The 12,906-nt window shown below is 38.6% G+C and overlaps 1 protein-coding gene across 4 annotated transcripts in view; it reads right to left on the bottom strand.

The window, feature by feature from the left end:
* CDC14A (cell division cycle 14A) overlaps positions 1-12,906 on the bottom strand; it is a 199,711-nt gene that overhangs the window by 67,207 nt on the left and 119,598 nt on the right. For all 4 annotated transcript variants that reach the window (XM_055340337.1, XM_055340338.1, XM_055340339.1 and 1 more), the window contains exon 8: positions 8,232-8,319. In XM_055340337.1, coding sequence (XP_055196312.1) covers positions 8,232-8,319 — 88 coding nt within the window. The remainder of the gene's footprint in view (positions 1-8,231; positions 8,320-12,906) is intronic.

The following is a 12,906-nucleotide window of genomic DNA, read 5'->3' as shown; positions in this document are numbered from 1 at the left end:
ACACACACACCCCACAGGAGGGGTAAAAAAACCTTCTCCGAGTATTGGAAATTGCTAAGGAAAATTCGAAACCTTGGGGACACCTGGGTGGCTCTGCAGTTGAGCATCTGCCTTTGGCTCAGGGCGTGATCGTGGAGTCCTGAGATCAAGTCCCACATTGGGCTCCCTGCAGGGAGGCTGCTTCTCCCTCTGCCTGTGTCTCTGCCTCTCTCTGTCTCTCATGAATAAATAAATAAAATCAGAAAGAAAAGAAAAAAGAAAAGAAAAGAAAGAAAGAAAGAGGAAAGGAAAAGAAAGGAAAGGAAAAAAAAGAAAAGAAAAAAGAAAAGAAAAGAAAAGAAAAGAAAAAAGAAAAAAAAAGAAAGAGAGAGAAACTTCAACCCATAGGATTCAAATTCCGGAAGAAACTCCTCCCAAGCCAAAACAAAGGCACTCAGGAGGCACTCAAAAAGGTGCCCAGGAGGGCTGGCATGACTCTTTGTGCTTTTTCTTCCACTTGACAAATAACTTTTCAACTACAGTTAAAGCCTTTTTGCCAGGTGATTAGTTTCAATCTATAGTGCAATCCCCCACAAAACAGAGTAAGAATTTTTAAGCACCTACCATGTGAAGTCACCATTATTTATCATTTAACTCCCAACACAGCCTGTGAAGGTAATAATAGCAAACCCCATTTAACAGATCGAGAAACTAAAAAAAGTTGAATAATTTTTTAGACCTTTCTTTTTTGTGGGGGGCAGGGGTAGAGGTGGTCAGCCCCTAAAATCCCTTCTCTTTCAGGTGGATCCAGCACCCTGTGAGCATTCCTGGATGCCACAGGGTCAGCTGGGTTACAGACATGTAACCTGGACTTTGCCAATCAACAGAAGTGACCACCAGAGGCTTTGACCACTGTAGACCTTGTCCACAGCCCCGGGGATTAAGAGGGGACCCTGACTGCCACATCTGTACCTTGTGCAGGGTTCATGGACTCCTGGCATCCCGCGTGAGACAATCTCATTCACAACTCTTTCGTGATGGTGGGTCCTATGCATATGGGCGGTGGTGGCCAGCAAAGTAAACCAGCAATTTCTGCACTGTGTCTTTGGCTGTATTTCCTGCTGCCTCAGACCCTGCACATGCGAGTCATTTCCTACTTTCTCTCTGCAGCAATCCAACCCTCTCGTGCTGGGGCCAGGGTCTGCAGAGGACATTTGCAGCTGGTGCTCGCTGTCCGTTCAAAACATAGGAGGCATAGAACACAACCAGAGTGACCAGAAGAGGCCAGAGGAAGGAAAAAGGGGCTTCTGTGTGGGGGCCAGCAAAGCTTCAGCAGCAGAAGACAGGAGCCGCCCAGCCGCCTGGTCTTGACTCCACAGCCCCCAAGTGCACACACCAGCTGGGCAGCATTCCCTTCAGACCCAATACCAGCCTGGCTCCCCGTGTTCCAGGCCCCAGATTCTGATAACCTCACTTTCTACCTTTCTTAAAGGCAGGCGCTTGTTTCCTCCATAATATTCTGGTTTCTTCAGTGTTGCTGTCTTCCTTTTTGGCCATCTCTGTAACAAATCCCTTGTATTGAATTCCCTCTGTTGGAAGTGGTGTGGCTGCATTTCACTGCCTGGACTCTGCCAAGATATCATCTCCTCCGGATCCTGTTCATTTTTTAGGCCTCCTTCTCCAGACTTCTCTAGGAGGCTGAGATTCCCAGCATAATTCCAATCAATGCTTTTTTGGTTTAATCTCCCTGAGCTGGTTCTGCTGCCTGCAACCAAGAGCCCTAACTGGTATACTGGGCCATGGCCACACAATGAATGGAGGAAGAAGTGGACGGCAGATCAAACTGCCCCACAGCCCAGACAAGATCTTCACGGACCATGCTGCTTCCAGGCAAACAGGTAACACAGAGCCTATTTTCAATCTTCTGTGGAGACACAGTAACTTATACACACAGACACACACACACAGACATACACACGCATTTAGAAAAAATGGATGCTTTTCTACTTCGGAAAAAACAAATGTGTTTTCCTTTTTAGCTCATATTATTTTCCAGCAACAGATTTACAATCTAAAGGAGAAAAGAGCTATGGTTGGTGATATGGGGAAGAATGGAAGAAAGAAATGTAGGTAAAATCAAGTTTATTTATAACCTGAAGCCCACAGACAGATACCTGAGACCGACAGAGTAAGACAGTCCTCCAGGAACTCCCAACTGTCTCAGTACTTTGCTAGAGGGAAAAACAACCTGAGCTCCACAATAACTAGGCCTCTAGCATCCTATAAGTCTTTAGCATATAAAAAATCCTCTTGGAAACTTCCTTTAGAGAAAAAATGAGTGGGAAATATCAGAAAGGGAGAGAGAACATGGAGGACTCCTAACTCTGGGAAATGAACTAGGGGCGGTGGAAGGGGAGGTAGGCGGGGGGTGGGGATGACTGGGTGACGGGCACTGAGATGGGCACTTGATGGGATGAGCACTGGGTGTTATTCTATATGTTGGCAAATTGAACACCGATAAAAAAATAAATTTATTTTTAAAAAAGAGAGACTCCCTTTATCTTTATCTCTCCCAATTCCAAAGTATCTAATCAATCAATCGTTCCTCAGGGGGTGGGGAGGGGGGTGGAGGGGGTGGCCAGATCTTTCTGCCCAGGGGTCCTGTCCTCATGCTATAATAAAAACACTTTTTGCACTGAAAATGTCTCAAGAATTCCTTCTTGACTGGTGGCTTATGGACTCCGCTCCAAACCACATCAGTTGGCATAAGGAAACAGAGTTTTTCTATCATGTAAGAATGGGAAAGAGAGGACTCCTAAACACATGGGAAGTCTTCCCCTGGTGTGGCAGGCTGATGAGCACCTTCTGACCCTGGGTTCCTAGCATACCTGGCACCTCTGTGATGGCACCTGTTTTCAGATGTGCTAATGGTTGGTGTGGCATCTATCCCCCCCACCCCCTCTACCAAGAAGAGGAGGAGGAAGAAACTTTCTTCTTATATATTAATTTCTATCAGGAGTAAATGGAATTATAGATAATATACCTAATTTAACTATTAAAAGAAACTATGTGTATATCTAGATTTTAAAAACCAATAACACTGGACAGTTATCCAAATATGACAATAGGACACCGAAATAATAACAAGAATAATAATGATCCTAGCTAACATTGACTAAGCACTTACCATGTGCCAAGGCACTAAACTAAATGCTTCATATGAATCATCTCGTTAAACCTTGCAATTACCCAGTTATTGCTGCCTAGAAAAGTAAACTAGCCCAGGCGTACACAGCTAGTGAGAAATGGAGGCAGCATGTGAACCCTGGTAGTCAGATTCCAGAGCCTGTGCTGGGGTGGATTTCAGTAAGATCCAGCTTGACTCCATCTGTTAGGTCTCCAAATAAAGGAACATTATGTGAACATTATGGGATACACTTCCAAGAGATAGTGAGAATTCTTTAAAATCCTCAAAACTGTCTCAAGTGAGTTATAACCAACGAGAATAATAATATCCTATGACCTCTGATAACTGGATGTTATCAATGCGTTTGGGACTGGTTTTAGCAACGTACAGAGCTTAGCATTCATCAGCCCCTTCCTCCATTTGGCCACTAGAATGCGCCCTAGCATCAGTAATCCCGGCGGAGCCCAAGACCTGACCTAACCAGAGACAGAATTTCAGAGCCCAGAGATTTAAAATTCCTCTCTTCCCAACCCCTCATTTAAAGTTAGGACACTGAAAAAAATAATAATAATAATATTAGGACACTGAAAAACACCAGTGAAATGACTAGTCACCCAGTCATTATTAAGAGTAAAAACTTGGGGCGCCTGGGTGGCTCCCTCGGTTAAGCATCTGCCTTCAGCTCAGCTCACCGTCCCAGAATCCTAGGAAAGAGCCCCAAGCTGGCATCCCTACTCAGTGGGGAGTCCGCTTCTGCCCTTCCCGCCTCATTCCTGCTAGCTCCAGCTGGCTGGCTCGCTCTCTCTCTCTCTCTCAAATAAATAAACACAATCTTTCTAAAAAGAAAAGTAAAAACTTCAAAATGGGCAGGTAAATGTAGGAAGCAAGAAAATATATTTAGGCTCATTAATGAGAAAAATGTTATCAGGTTATCTGCTATCTAAGAAGCACCTATTATTATGTGCCTGACACTGTGCAAGACACTTCATAGCATCTCTGATCTTCACTAGATGCCTGCATTGTACATCCTACTTCCCCAGCTCCCATCCCCATTGACATACAAAGAAACTCATGCTCAGAGAAGTTGTGGAGCCCTAGGAAGTTCACAAGACCAATAAGGGGCAGAGTCAGGTTCCACTGCCCAAGCTCAGCACACCAGCTTCTCTTAACAGGCTTCAAACTGTTGCCATTCCTTATCTCCAGCCATCTTTTTGGTGTTTTCTTTCTCTCTCTCTTTCTTTTTTTTTTTTTTAAAGAGAGAAAGGCATTGCCATCTCTGAGTTTGCGGGATTTTTTGGAAAACTGGAAATCCAAAATATGTTTCATTCTACTATTTTATTATTTATGTATCAATTCAAACTTATTTAACCAAAAAAAAAAAAGTGGGGTTCTTCTCTTCTCCACCATCAAAACAATGTGAACCAAGATCATTGTAACAAGCAACTTGCTCGGTGTTGATATATCACACACCTAAGACTCTTAAAATGCATTCTGCCTAAGATTTCACGACTTCTTTTGCTACATCCTTGCAACAGCTTTTTGAGTGTTAATTTCTGTAAAATCTACCTTTTCTATTAACAAACCCCTAACACAATTTTCAGCCTCCTCAGAAAACAGTTTCTCAATTAAAAAAAAAAAAGCACCTAGATTTCACTGTAATTGGATCAAGTTTATTAATTCCATCACACAATTATTTTCTTAAGCTCAAAAAAGATGTACAAAGTTAAAGCCCTTTTACAAAAAATATGATGAAGCTTCTAGTGACTATCAGATCTTAAAACAGGGAGTCCAATAAAAGATCAATATTTACTAATGACAGCCTTAAGTGAGATTGTTCTAGACATCATAAAAACCAACAAATTCTAGGTAAGTAGCCCTTTCAGACTTTTTTTTCCCTCAATGTAAGAAGGCACAATAGATGCATAGGGAAAAAAAAAATGCATTTGGAGCAGTATCTTAAGTGTTTATTTCTAGATTATGTAATTATAGGGTGGCTTTTTCTCTATATTGCTTAAATTTTCTATAGTGAACATGTACTTCCTCTGTATTAAGATGAAAAATAAGACAGAATTTGGAATCAGAGAGACCTGTGTTTGAATCCATGTACTGCCATTTTCTAGCCATGTAAATCTGGGCAAGTGAGGCAATTCCTCTGAACCTCTTACCTTGTCTTCCATAAAATAACTACCACCTCCCCTAGAGAGTGGTTCTGATTCTTAAAGAAATGGTATGTGCACAAAAGGCTTATTAGCCCCATTCCTGGCATACAGGCAAATGTAGCTATAGTTATTTCCCAATATTGTAATTTTTAAAGATTTTTGACAATTAAGAAGTTACAATCTTCCCACTATAAAATAAACAAGACACTGATATGTAATTATACCGTATAGGGAATAAGTCAATAATATTGAAATAACTACACATGACAGATGGTAACTAGATTGAATGTAGTGACCATGTTCTAATGTACAGAAATATCCAATCACTATGCTGTACACCTAAAACTAATACAATATTAAAGGCAACTGTTCTTCAATTAAAAAAAAAAGAATTGTCACACAAAATATTCGAGCCTTTTATCCAATGATTCTACTACTTAAGAATTTAGAGAAGAAAGGAGAACTACAAAAAAAAATGTGAACATTTGCCAACCATGAAAAAATGAAAAACTGTAAACAATGTAGATCTCATTCAGAAAGTAACAGCATTATAGCACATCACAGAATAATATAATGCAGTCATGGAAAAGTATAATGAAAACCTACATTTACTACCATGGAAAGAAGTCTGTGACATGTTAGGTGAAAAAAGCTGATATAAGACAGTAATCATGGGGTGCCTGGTGGCTCAGTCAATTAAGCGGTCAACTCTTGATTTGGGGTCAGGTCATGATCTCAGGGACCTGGGAGCAAGCCTCACATCAGGATCTGTGCTCAGCAGAGAGTCTGCATGAGATTCTCCCTCCCTCTCCTGTCCCTCTCCTTGCTCGCCCTCTCTCACTCTCTTTCTAAAATAAAGAAGTAAATCTTTTTAAAATAAAAAGATAGGGCAGCCCCAGTGGCGCAGCAGTTTAGCGCCGCCTGCAGCCCAGGGCGTGATCCTGGAGACCCTGGATGAGTCACACGTCAGGCTCTCTGCATGGAGCCTGTTTCTCCCTCTGCCTGCGTCTCTGCCTTTCTCTCTCTCTGCATTTCTATGAATAAATAAATAAAAAATCTTTAAAAAAATAAAATAAAATAGATAGTAACCATGATGCTATGCTTATAAAAAAAGAAAGGTTTGTATGTGCATGTATGTGTGTGTGTGTTCACTGGAAAAGGAAAAAAAAAAGTGTGCACACAAATACAAAGAAGCAGATGGAAAGAAAATTAAATCCCCCTATAATCCCACCACAACCACTAACCCTAGAAAACTTGGGTAGAATTATAAGTAATTTTTATGTGCTTTTTATTAATTCATCTGTATTTTAATATAATCATGTATTACCTCTCTAAAAATACTTTAAATGATTCTTTAAATTACACCTCTCATCTTCTCTTTAAGAAAATGTCATAAAACACAGGAACCCTAAATGGCAAAATTCTTTCAACTTCATCAAATGAACACCCACCAACAAAGCCACTACTGAAACTACACACCCACTGAGATTTCCGAGGTCTGAGTCAGATCACTTTGCATAGAAGGCCAAAGGTAAATTTAATCAATCCTGTCTTGAAAGACCAACTGCCAGAAAGCAGTTTCCTTGGGCACTTAACATGGTACTCCTGACAACCCAACATGGGAGAGGTTAATCAATGTCTGGAGCAAAAGAGATTCATTAACAATTTCATGAATGAGAAGATGTAATTCTGGCTTCAGTACAGAGTCTTCCTATTTGGTAGCTTAACTCTCTAGACTTGCATTACCCATTACAGGAAACCATGCTTGAAGCAGAGTTCCCTGGAACATATGCTATATGCATGAACTGATACACACATTTGTGGAAGCTCAAACAAATCAGTAAATCTGAATGCATGATTAACAATATACAATGAAACTAGATTTTCAAACTAATACTTAGGATGATGATGGTGATAAAAGGAGAATAACCCTAAACTCTGGGTTTCAGATGTTTCCTCAAAAGACTGATGTTCCAGTTCTATGACTAGATAAAGAGCAATAAAAAGAAACTATTATATTCATAGGTAAAATTTTTAAATTTTATGTGCTGCTCCCATAAATTATACTTAAGCCTTGGGTGACTATCATTACTTGTCTTCTAGGAATGTTGGCAGGTGAAAATAAATAAAAAGAGAAAATAAATATTACTGTGAAAACTCACATAGCTGATTATGTTTCATTCAAGAGGCTTTTTTTGTTTTGTTTTGCTTTTTTTTTTTTTTGTCTTCCTGAGTATGTATGCCCCTGGCTATACACATACTGCAAATGAGTAATTTAATCACTGTCAGCTAGAAAGGTATTCTAGTCATAATGGAGCTAAATAGATTAGTATGGTAGCAATGTTTAGGAGCTCAGGTCTGGGATGGAGTACCAGTTCCCCCTACTACTCTGGGTAAATTTCCTACTCATAAAAGCCTCAGTTTCTTCTTCTGCAAAATGGAGATAACTGTATCTAAATCTCATAGAGGTGCATATTAAATGAGATAGTATAGTGCTTAGGTAGTAACTATGTCATCACCATCATCATTGTTATTGTTCCACATGATGTTCCCCAAAGAATACTCTGATACAGCACTTTGCCACCAAATAAATCTCAGAACCACTGACAGAATTCAACAATCTGCTTATGAGGTTGACCAGTTGCTTCTCAGATTCTTCTTTGATAACTGGGTCAGGTAAAGTGCCTATTTATGCATTTTAAAATTTAAATTTTTTCTAGTTTTAAAACAGGATTATAACTTTACCTACTAAACTATATTTAACACACTAATTACTACTGTTCAATTTTTTAATTAATAAATATTCTCTGGAGACTATTACCAAAAGAAAGGATTATCTGAGGAAATTAAGAAATTAAAGATGAACTGAAATAAATTTTTGGATGGTAAAGTAAAGAAAAACCTACCATTTTCAATTTTGCTTTTTGGATGTGGTCCACTAAATGCTAAAAATTTTCCTGGAACAATCCAGTTGAAGTCACCATTTTCAACTCGCTGGTAGAATTTTGTGAGAAAAGAGAAGAAAAATATTTTATAATTCTTATACAATTTCGGAAACCCTTACAAATAAAACTGCTTTTCACTCTGTTAGTACTATTGAATGTATGTGACGACAAAGTAATATAGCTTAAAATAAAAACATGCATCTGATTCTCAAACTGATATTTCAATCTGTTTCAGAAAATGTTTTATTATCTATGAAAAGTTTAGAAAACTTTATTTAAAGTAGAGGTACTTTGCTTAAAATAATTTTGTCTCCTGGCTACTCTGCAATGCAATGAAATGAAAACAAATATTACTTGTCTCTGCAATAAATAAAGGGAGAGAAGATAAAAGAAAATATAAGCACTTTTCATGAACATGGTAAACATATTTTAAAGAATGAAAAAAATCTATAAATGTCAGGGTCTTAATGAACACACTTCCATTTTTTTTTCCTGTTTGTATAGGTTACTACTATTGTCAGTGTTGATTTTAGACTGGGTGTGAAAGAGGCAGGAGTGAGGAACAAAGTCATCAAACCCTCGAGGTACCCCACAAACTTGAGTCAGCCAGTCTCCCACAGGGGTTGCAAACCCAAACAGCTACACTAGTCAGGAGAGAGATATAAACGCAGGCAGGTGACTCTTCAGCTCTGGTTAGAGTCACCCTGCAGGAAAGGATAACTGAATGTGGCTGACCTTCTGAATGGGTTTTCACATGAATCTCTTTATATTTGATGTTGACTACTTTAAGTTTTTAAATAAGATGAAACCAAATAAAACACACCAGTTGTCAGCCTCTGGTCTACAGTCCCTAAAGGATCCTCAGAAAACCTCTGAAGACCAGGGAAGGGGCCTAGCATCCTCCTACTGCTCCATTATCCTCTTCCTTGCTTCCCTTCCTTATGTGCCTCTAAACCCATGGAACACTGGGGCAGGGCTGAAGGTACCCAAGATTTGCAGAGAGTTGGGACACATCTGTGCAATGCATCATAAAATATGTGTCACTTCTTCACATAAGCATTCTTTAGCCCACTCACAACCCACCCCTACCCTACCATGAGGCCCAGCTTCTAGACTCTATTTCTACCCTCAAGGCTCTCTAGCACTGTACAGATACCTCCTCAAGCTGGGAAGAAAGGCAGTTCTCTACTGGATCAAGAATATCCATTAAAAAGGCTTTCTTCTCCACCACTACATGGCACAGACCCCAAAGGTAGGAATATGTATCAAATACAGTCTGCATCCTACTTGTTAAGAGCACTAAAGTAGTTGTTAAATTAATTGGAGTAATGCCATCAAGGAAATTAGAGCCTTTAATTACTTATACTACAATTATCATTTCTAATTTTCATGAAAATCAAAACTTAGCTGTACAATTTCTATGTTTAAAATGAGATGTTTCTTTCCACTTATAATAAGTTATAAGTGAAACCTTACATGACACATTATAAATGCCTGAATTGCATTAATCTAACTATAATAAATATAATATCCCCATAATGCCAGAAATAAAATCTTAGAGCTACTGAATGTTATGATTACACATGCCAAATTATATCTCAGGCATAACTATTCATAACAATCTGATTAAAGAATCTAATATATAACTCTTTGTGACACTTAAGCTTTTTCCTGTTGAAAGAAAGCAGTCTCTAATGGTTCAATGTCCCTCTTAAGTAATTAATAAGCTTAAAACATCATTTAAAAATTCAAAAATAAAGGTATCCTCTAATCAGCAAAAGGCTAAAGGCAATTCTTTCTGAACAATAAAAGAAAGCAGGTTTCTATGTTCACTCTTTCTGTATCCTTGACCACTAAGTAAGCCTAGATAAATTTATCGTACTATGTCTGTTTATTTGGATTACAGACATCCATTTGGTTAAATAGTAACCTTTTATAATCAATCATATGGAGAAAGGCAGTGGATTCACTAAGATACATTCACTCACAAAACCAAAAAGAATATGTTTGCAAATCTGTCTACACAAAAAGATAAACAGCAGATCACACTGGACTATATTCAGTAGCTTAGATAAGCTTGATGGAGTAAACAATGAGATTTGGGTCTTAAATCTAAACCTGAAAAAAATTAGTAAGAAAGCTATAGCTTTCAACTGACTAATATAACATAAGCTTACTTCAGTTAAGTTTCCCAAACTAATGTGTGCCTTCTTTCACAGTGAATTAAACAAATGTCAGTATTTATCAATAATAAAATATTTAAGATGATACAAATTGGTTTTCTAATTAAATACACAAACACACTTCACAGAAATCTAGATAGGACAGGAACCAAAGGTACTCCCCAACCCTACCACACTTTACAAACAAATGTCTCAGCAAACATGAGGCAAGAAGATGGTTTTACTCTTACATTCCAAAGCCTACTGTACTGCCTATCAAGTGCTACGTAGGAAAACTGTACATGTTCTTCACTATAAGAAAAAAATAATAAAACCTGAATTCCTTGGGCGCCTAGGTGGCTCAGCTGGTTAAGCATCTGCTTTCAGCTCAGGTCATGGTCCCAGGGTCTTGGGATCAAGCCCAGTGTCAGGCTCTCACTCAGCAGGGAGTCTGCTTCTCCCTCTCCACCATTTGTGTTCCCTCTCCCTATCTCTGTCACTCTCTCTCTCAGATAAAAAAGCTTTAAAAATCTTTAAAACTTTTTTGAATTCCTGAAACGAATATATTTAAGTGTTAATACTCACTTTACTATAGAATTCTTCAGTCTAGAGAGACTCCTAACTCTGGGAAACAAACAAAGGGCTGCGGAAGGGGAGGAGATTAGGGGGATTGGGGAACTGAGTGATGGGCACTAAGGAGGGCACGGGAAGGGATGAGCATTGGATGTTATATTACATGTTGGCAAATTGAATTTAAATACAATATTTTTTTAAAAAAGAATTCTTTAGTCTACAAAAGATTCACCAGATTTCTTTGAAATAGCTAAAGAAATCAAAGTGCTTACAAAGTAAATAACAGTATTAAAACTGAAAAAAAAAGTAAACACAATCTGACTTGAAAACAAATTTTTACAACTTCTAAGAGAAACATCTATGCCAATGAAGTATGCTTGTGTTGTAATGGTCACAAATGCCTGTGATGCAATGGGACTGTAATGGTTTTTCAGTCCCAATACTGAAAAACATTTGGCTTTTTACCATTGTAATAAACAGACAGTAACACAGAAAAGACAGACCTTGAGGTTAACAATTACAGGATTGATTCCCTTTATCAAGAGATACGTTTTCTAAGACAATACAGACAGTGTTTAAATACAATTCGACATTCCTTAAAACATTTGCTGAGCCTTTATTATAAATCAAGGACTATAACTTAGGTGTCACACAAAAAATAATTAAAAATATTTTCTCTGTGCTCTTAAGGAATATGAAAGCAAGTTGGAGTGATGACTAACAGTAATAATAATAGATGCAAATACATATAGAACACTGACTCTATGCGAGGCACTACTCTGTTACATGCAACTCATTTCATGCTTAAGGCAACCCTCTGAGGTGGGTCCTATTAGCTCCATTTTATACCCATTGCTATAGACAGAATTTGTGTCCTCTCAAAATTCGTATGTCAAAATCTAATCCCCAGTATGATATTTGGAGGTCGCCTTTGGGAGGCGACAAGGTCATAAGGATGGAACCCTTAAAGGGTTAAACCCTTAAAGGGATAGTAACCTTAAAAAAAGACCCCCAGAGAGCTCCTTGCCCTTCTACAATGTGAAGACAAGGGAAGTATATGGCTATGGAACAGGGCTACCAACGACCAAATCTGCTGGTTCCTTGACCTTGGATTTCTCAGTCTCCAGAACTATGAGAAATAAATGTTTGTTGTTTAAGGCACACAGTCTCTGGTATTGTTACAGCAGCCCAAACTAAGATATCCATTTAAAGAAAAAAAAAAGTTGCATTACACTTTGAAAAGAGCTATAATAGGGCAGCCCCGGTGGCTCAGCGGTTTAGCGCCACCTTCGGCCCAGGTTGTGATCCTGGAGACGGGGGATCAAGTCCCACATCAGGCTCCCTGCATAGAGCCTTCTTCTCCCTCTGCCTGTGTCTCTGCCTCTCTCTCTCTGTGTCTCTCATGAGTAAATAAATAAAATCTTTAAAAAAAAGAAGAAGAAAGAAAGAAAGAAAGAAAGAAAGAAAGAAAGAAAGAAAGAAAGAAAGAGCTACAATAGAAGTATATAAGAGGTTTAACTATTTGAGAAATCAAAATGAATCATAAAATCTTTTTATTCATTAAAAAGTATCTTCCCTTTATTTCCCTCATTTCTAAAACAATAAAATAGTGTTGATGGTATAGTTGTATTATATAAATGCAAATATGCTGCAGTAATTGGCACTTTGTATATTTAAAGCAGAGTAAATATTTGAGTTACTTGGCTTAAAATTCCATGCCATCTGGCTTTAAATAATCAAACTCTAGATTATTAATTCAGATTTGCCTTTGAGAGCAAGTGTGGTGGAGGGAGAAAGGAGGTCCCCATGTGGATGATTGGTTTGCCTCTGCTAGCTCCAGCTGGGGTGGGGATATTTGGGTGGTAGAAAACACTTAGGAGACTGCTCCAGCAGCTCAGAGC

The sequence above is a fragment of the Nyctereutes procyonoides genome, unplaced genomic scaffold (genome assembly GCF_905146905.1).
Source record: "Nyctereutes procyonoides isolate TBG_1078 unplaced genomic scaffold, NYPRO_anot_genome, whole genome shotgun sequence".
In the NCBI taxonomy this organism is placed as follows: Eukaryota; Metazoa; Chordata; class Mammalia; order Carnivora; family Canidae; genus Nyctereutes; species Nyctereutes procyonoides.
The sequence above is the reverse complement of the archived record's forward strand: the minus strand, read 5'-3'. Positions and strand labels throughout refer to the sequence as shown.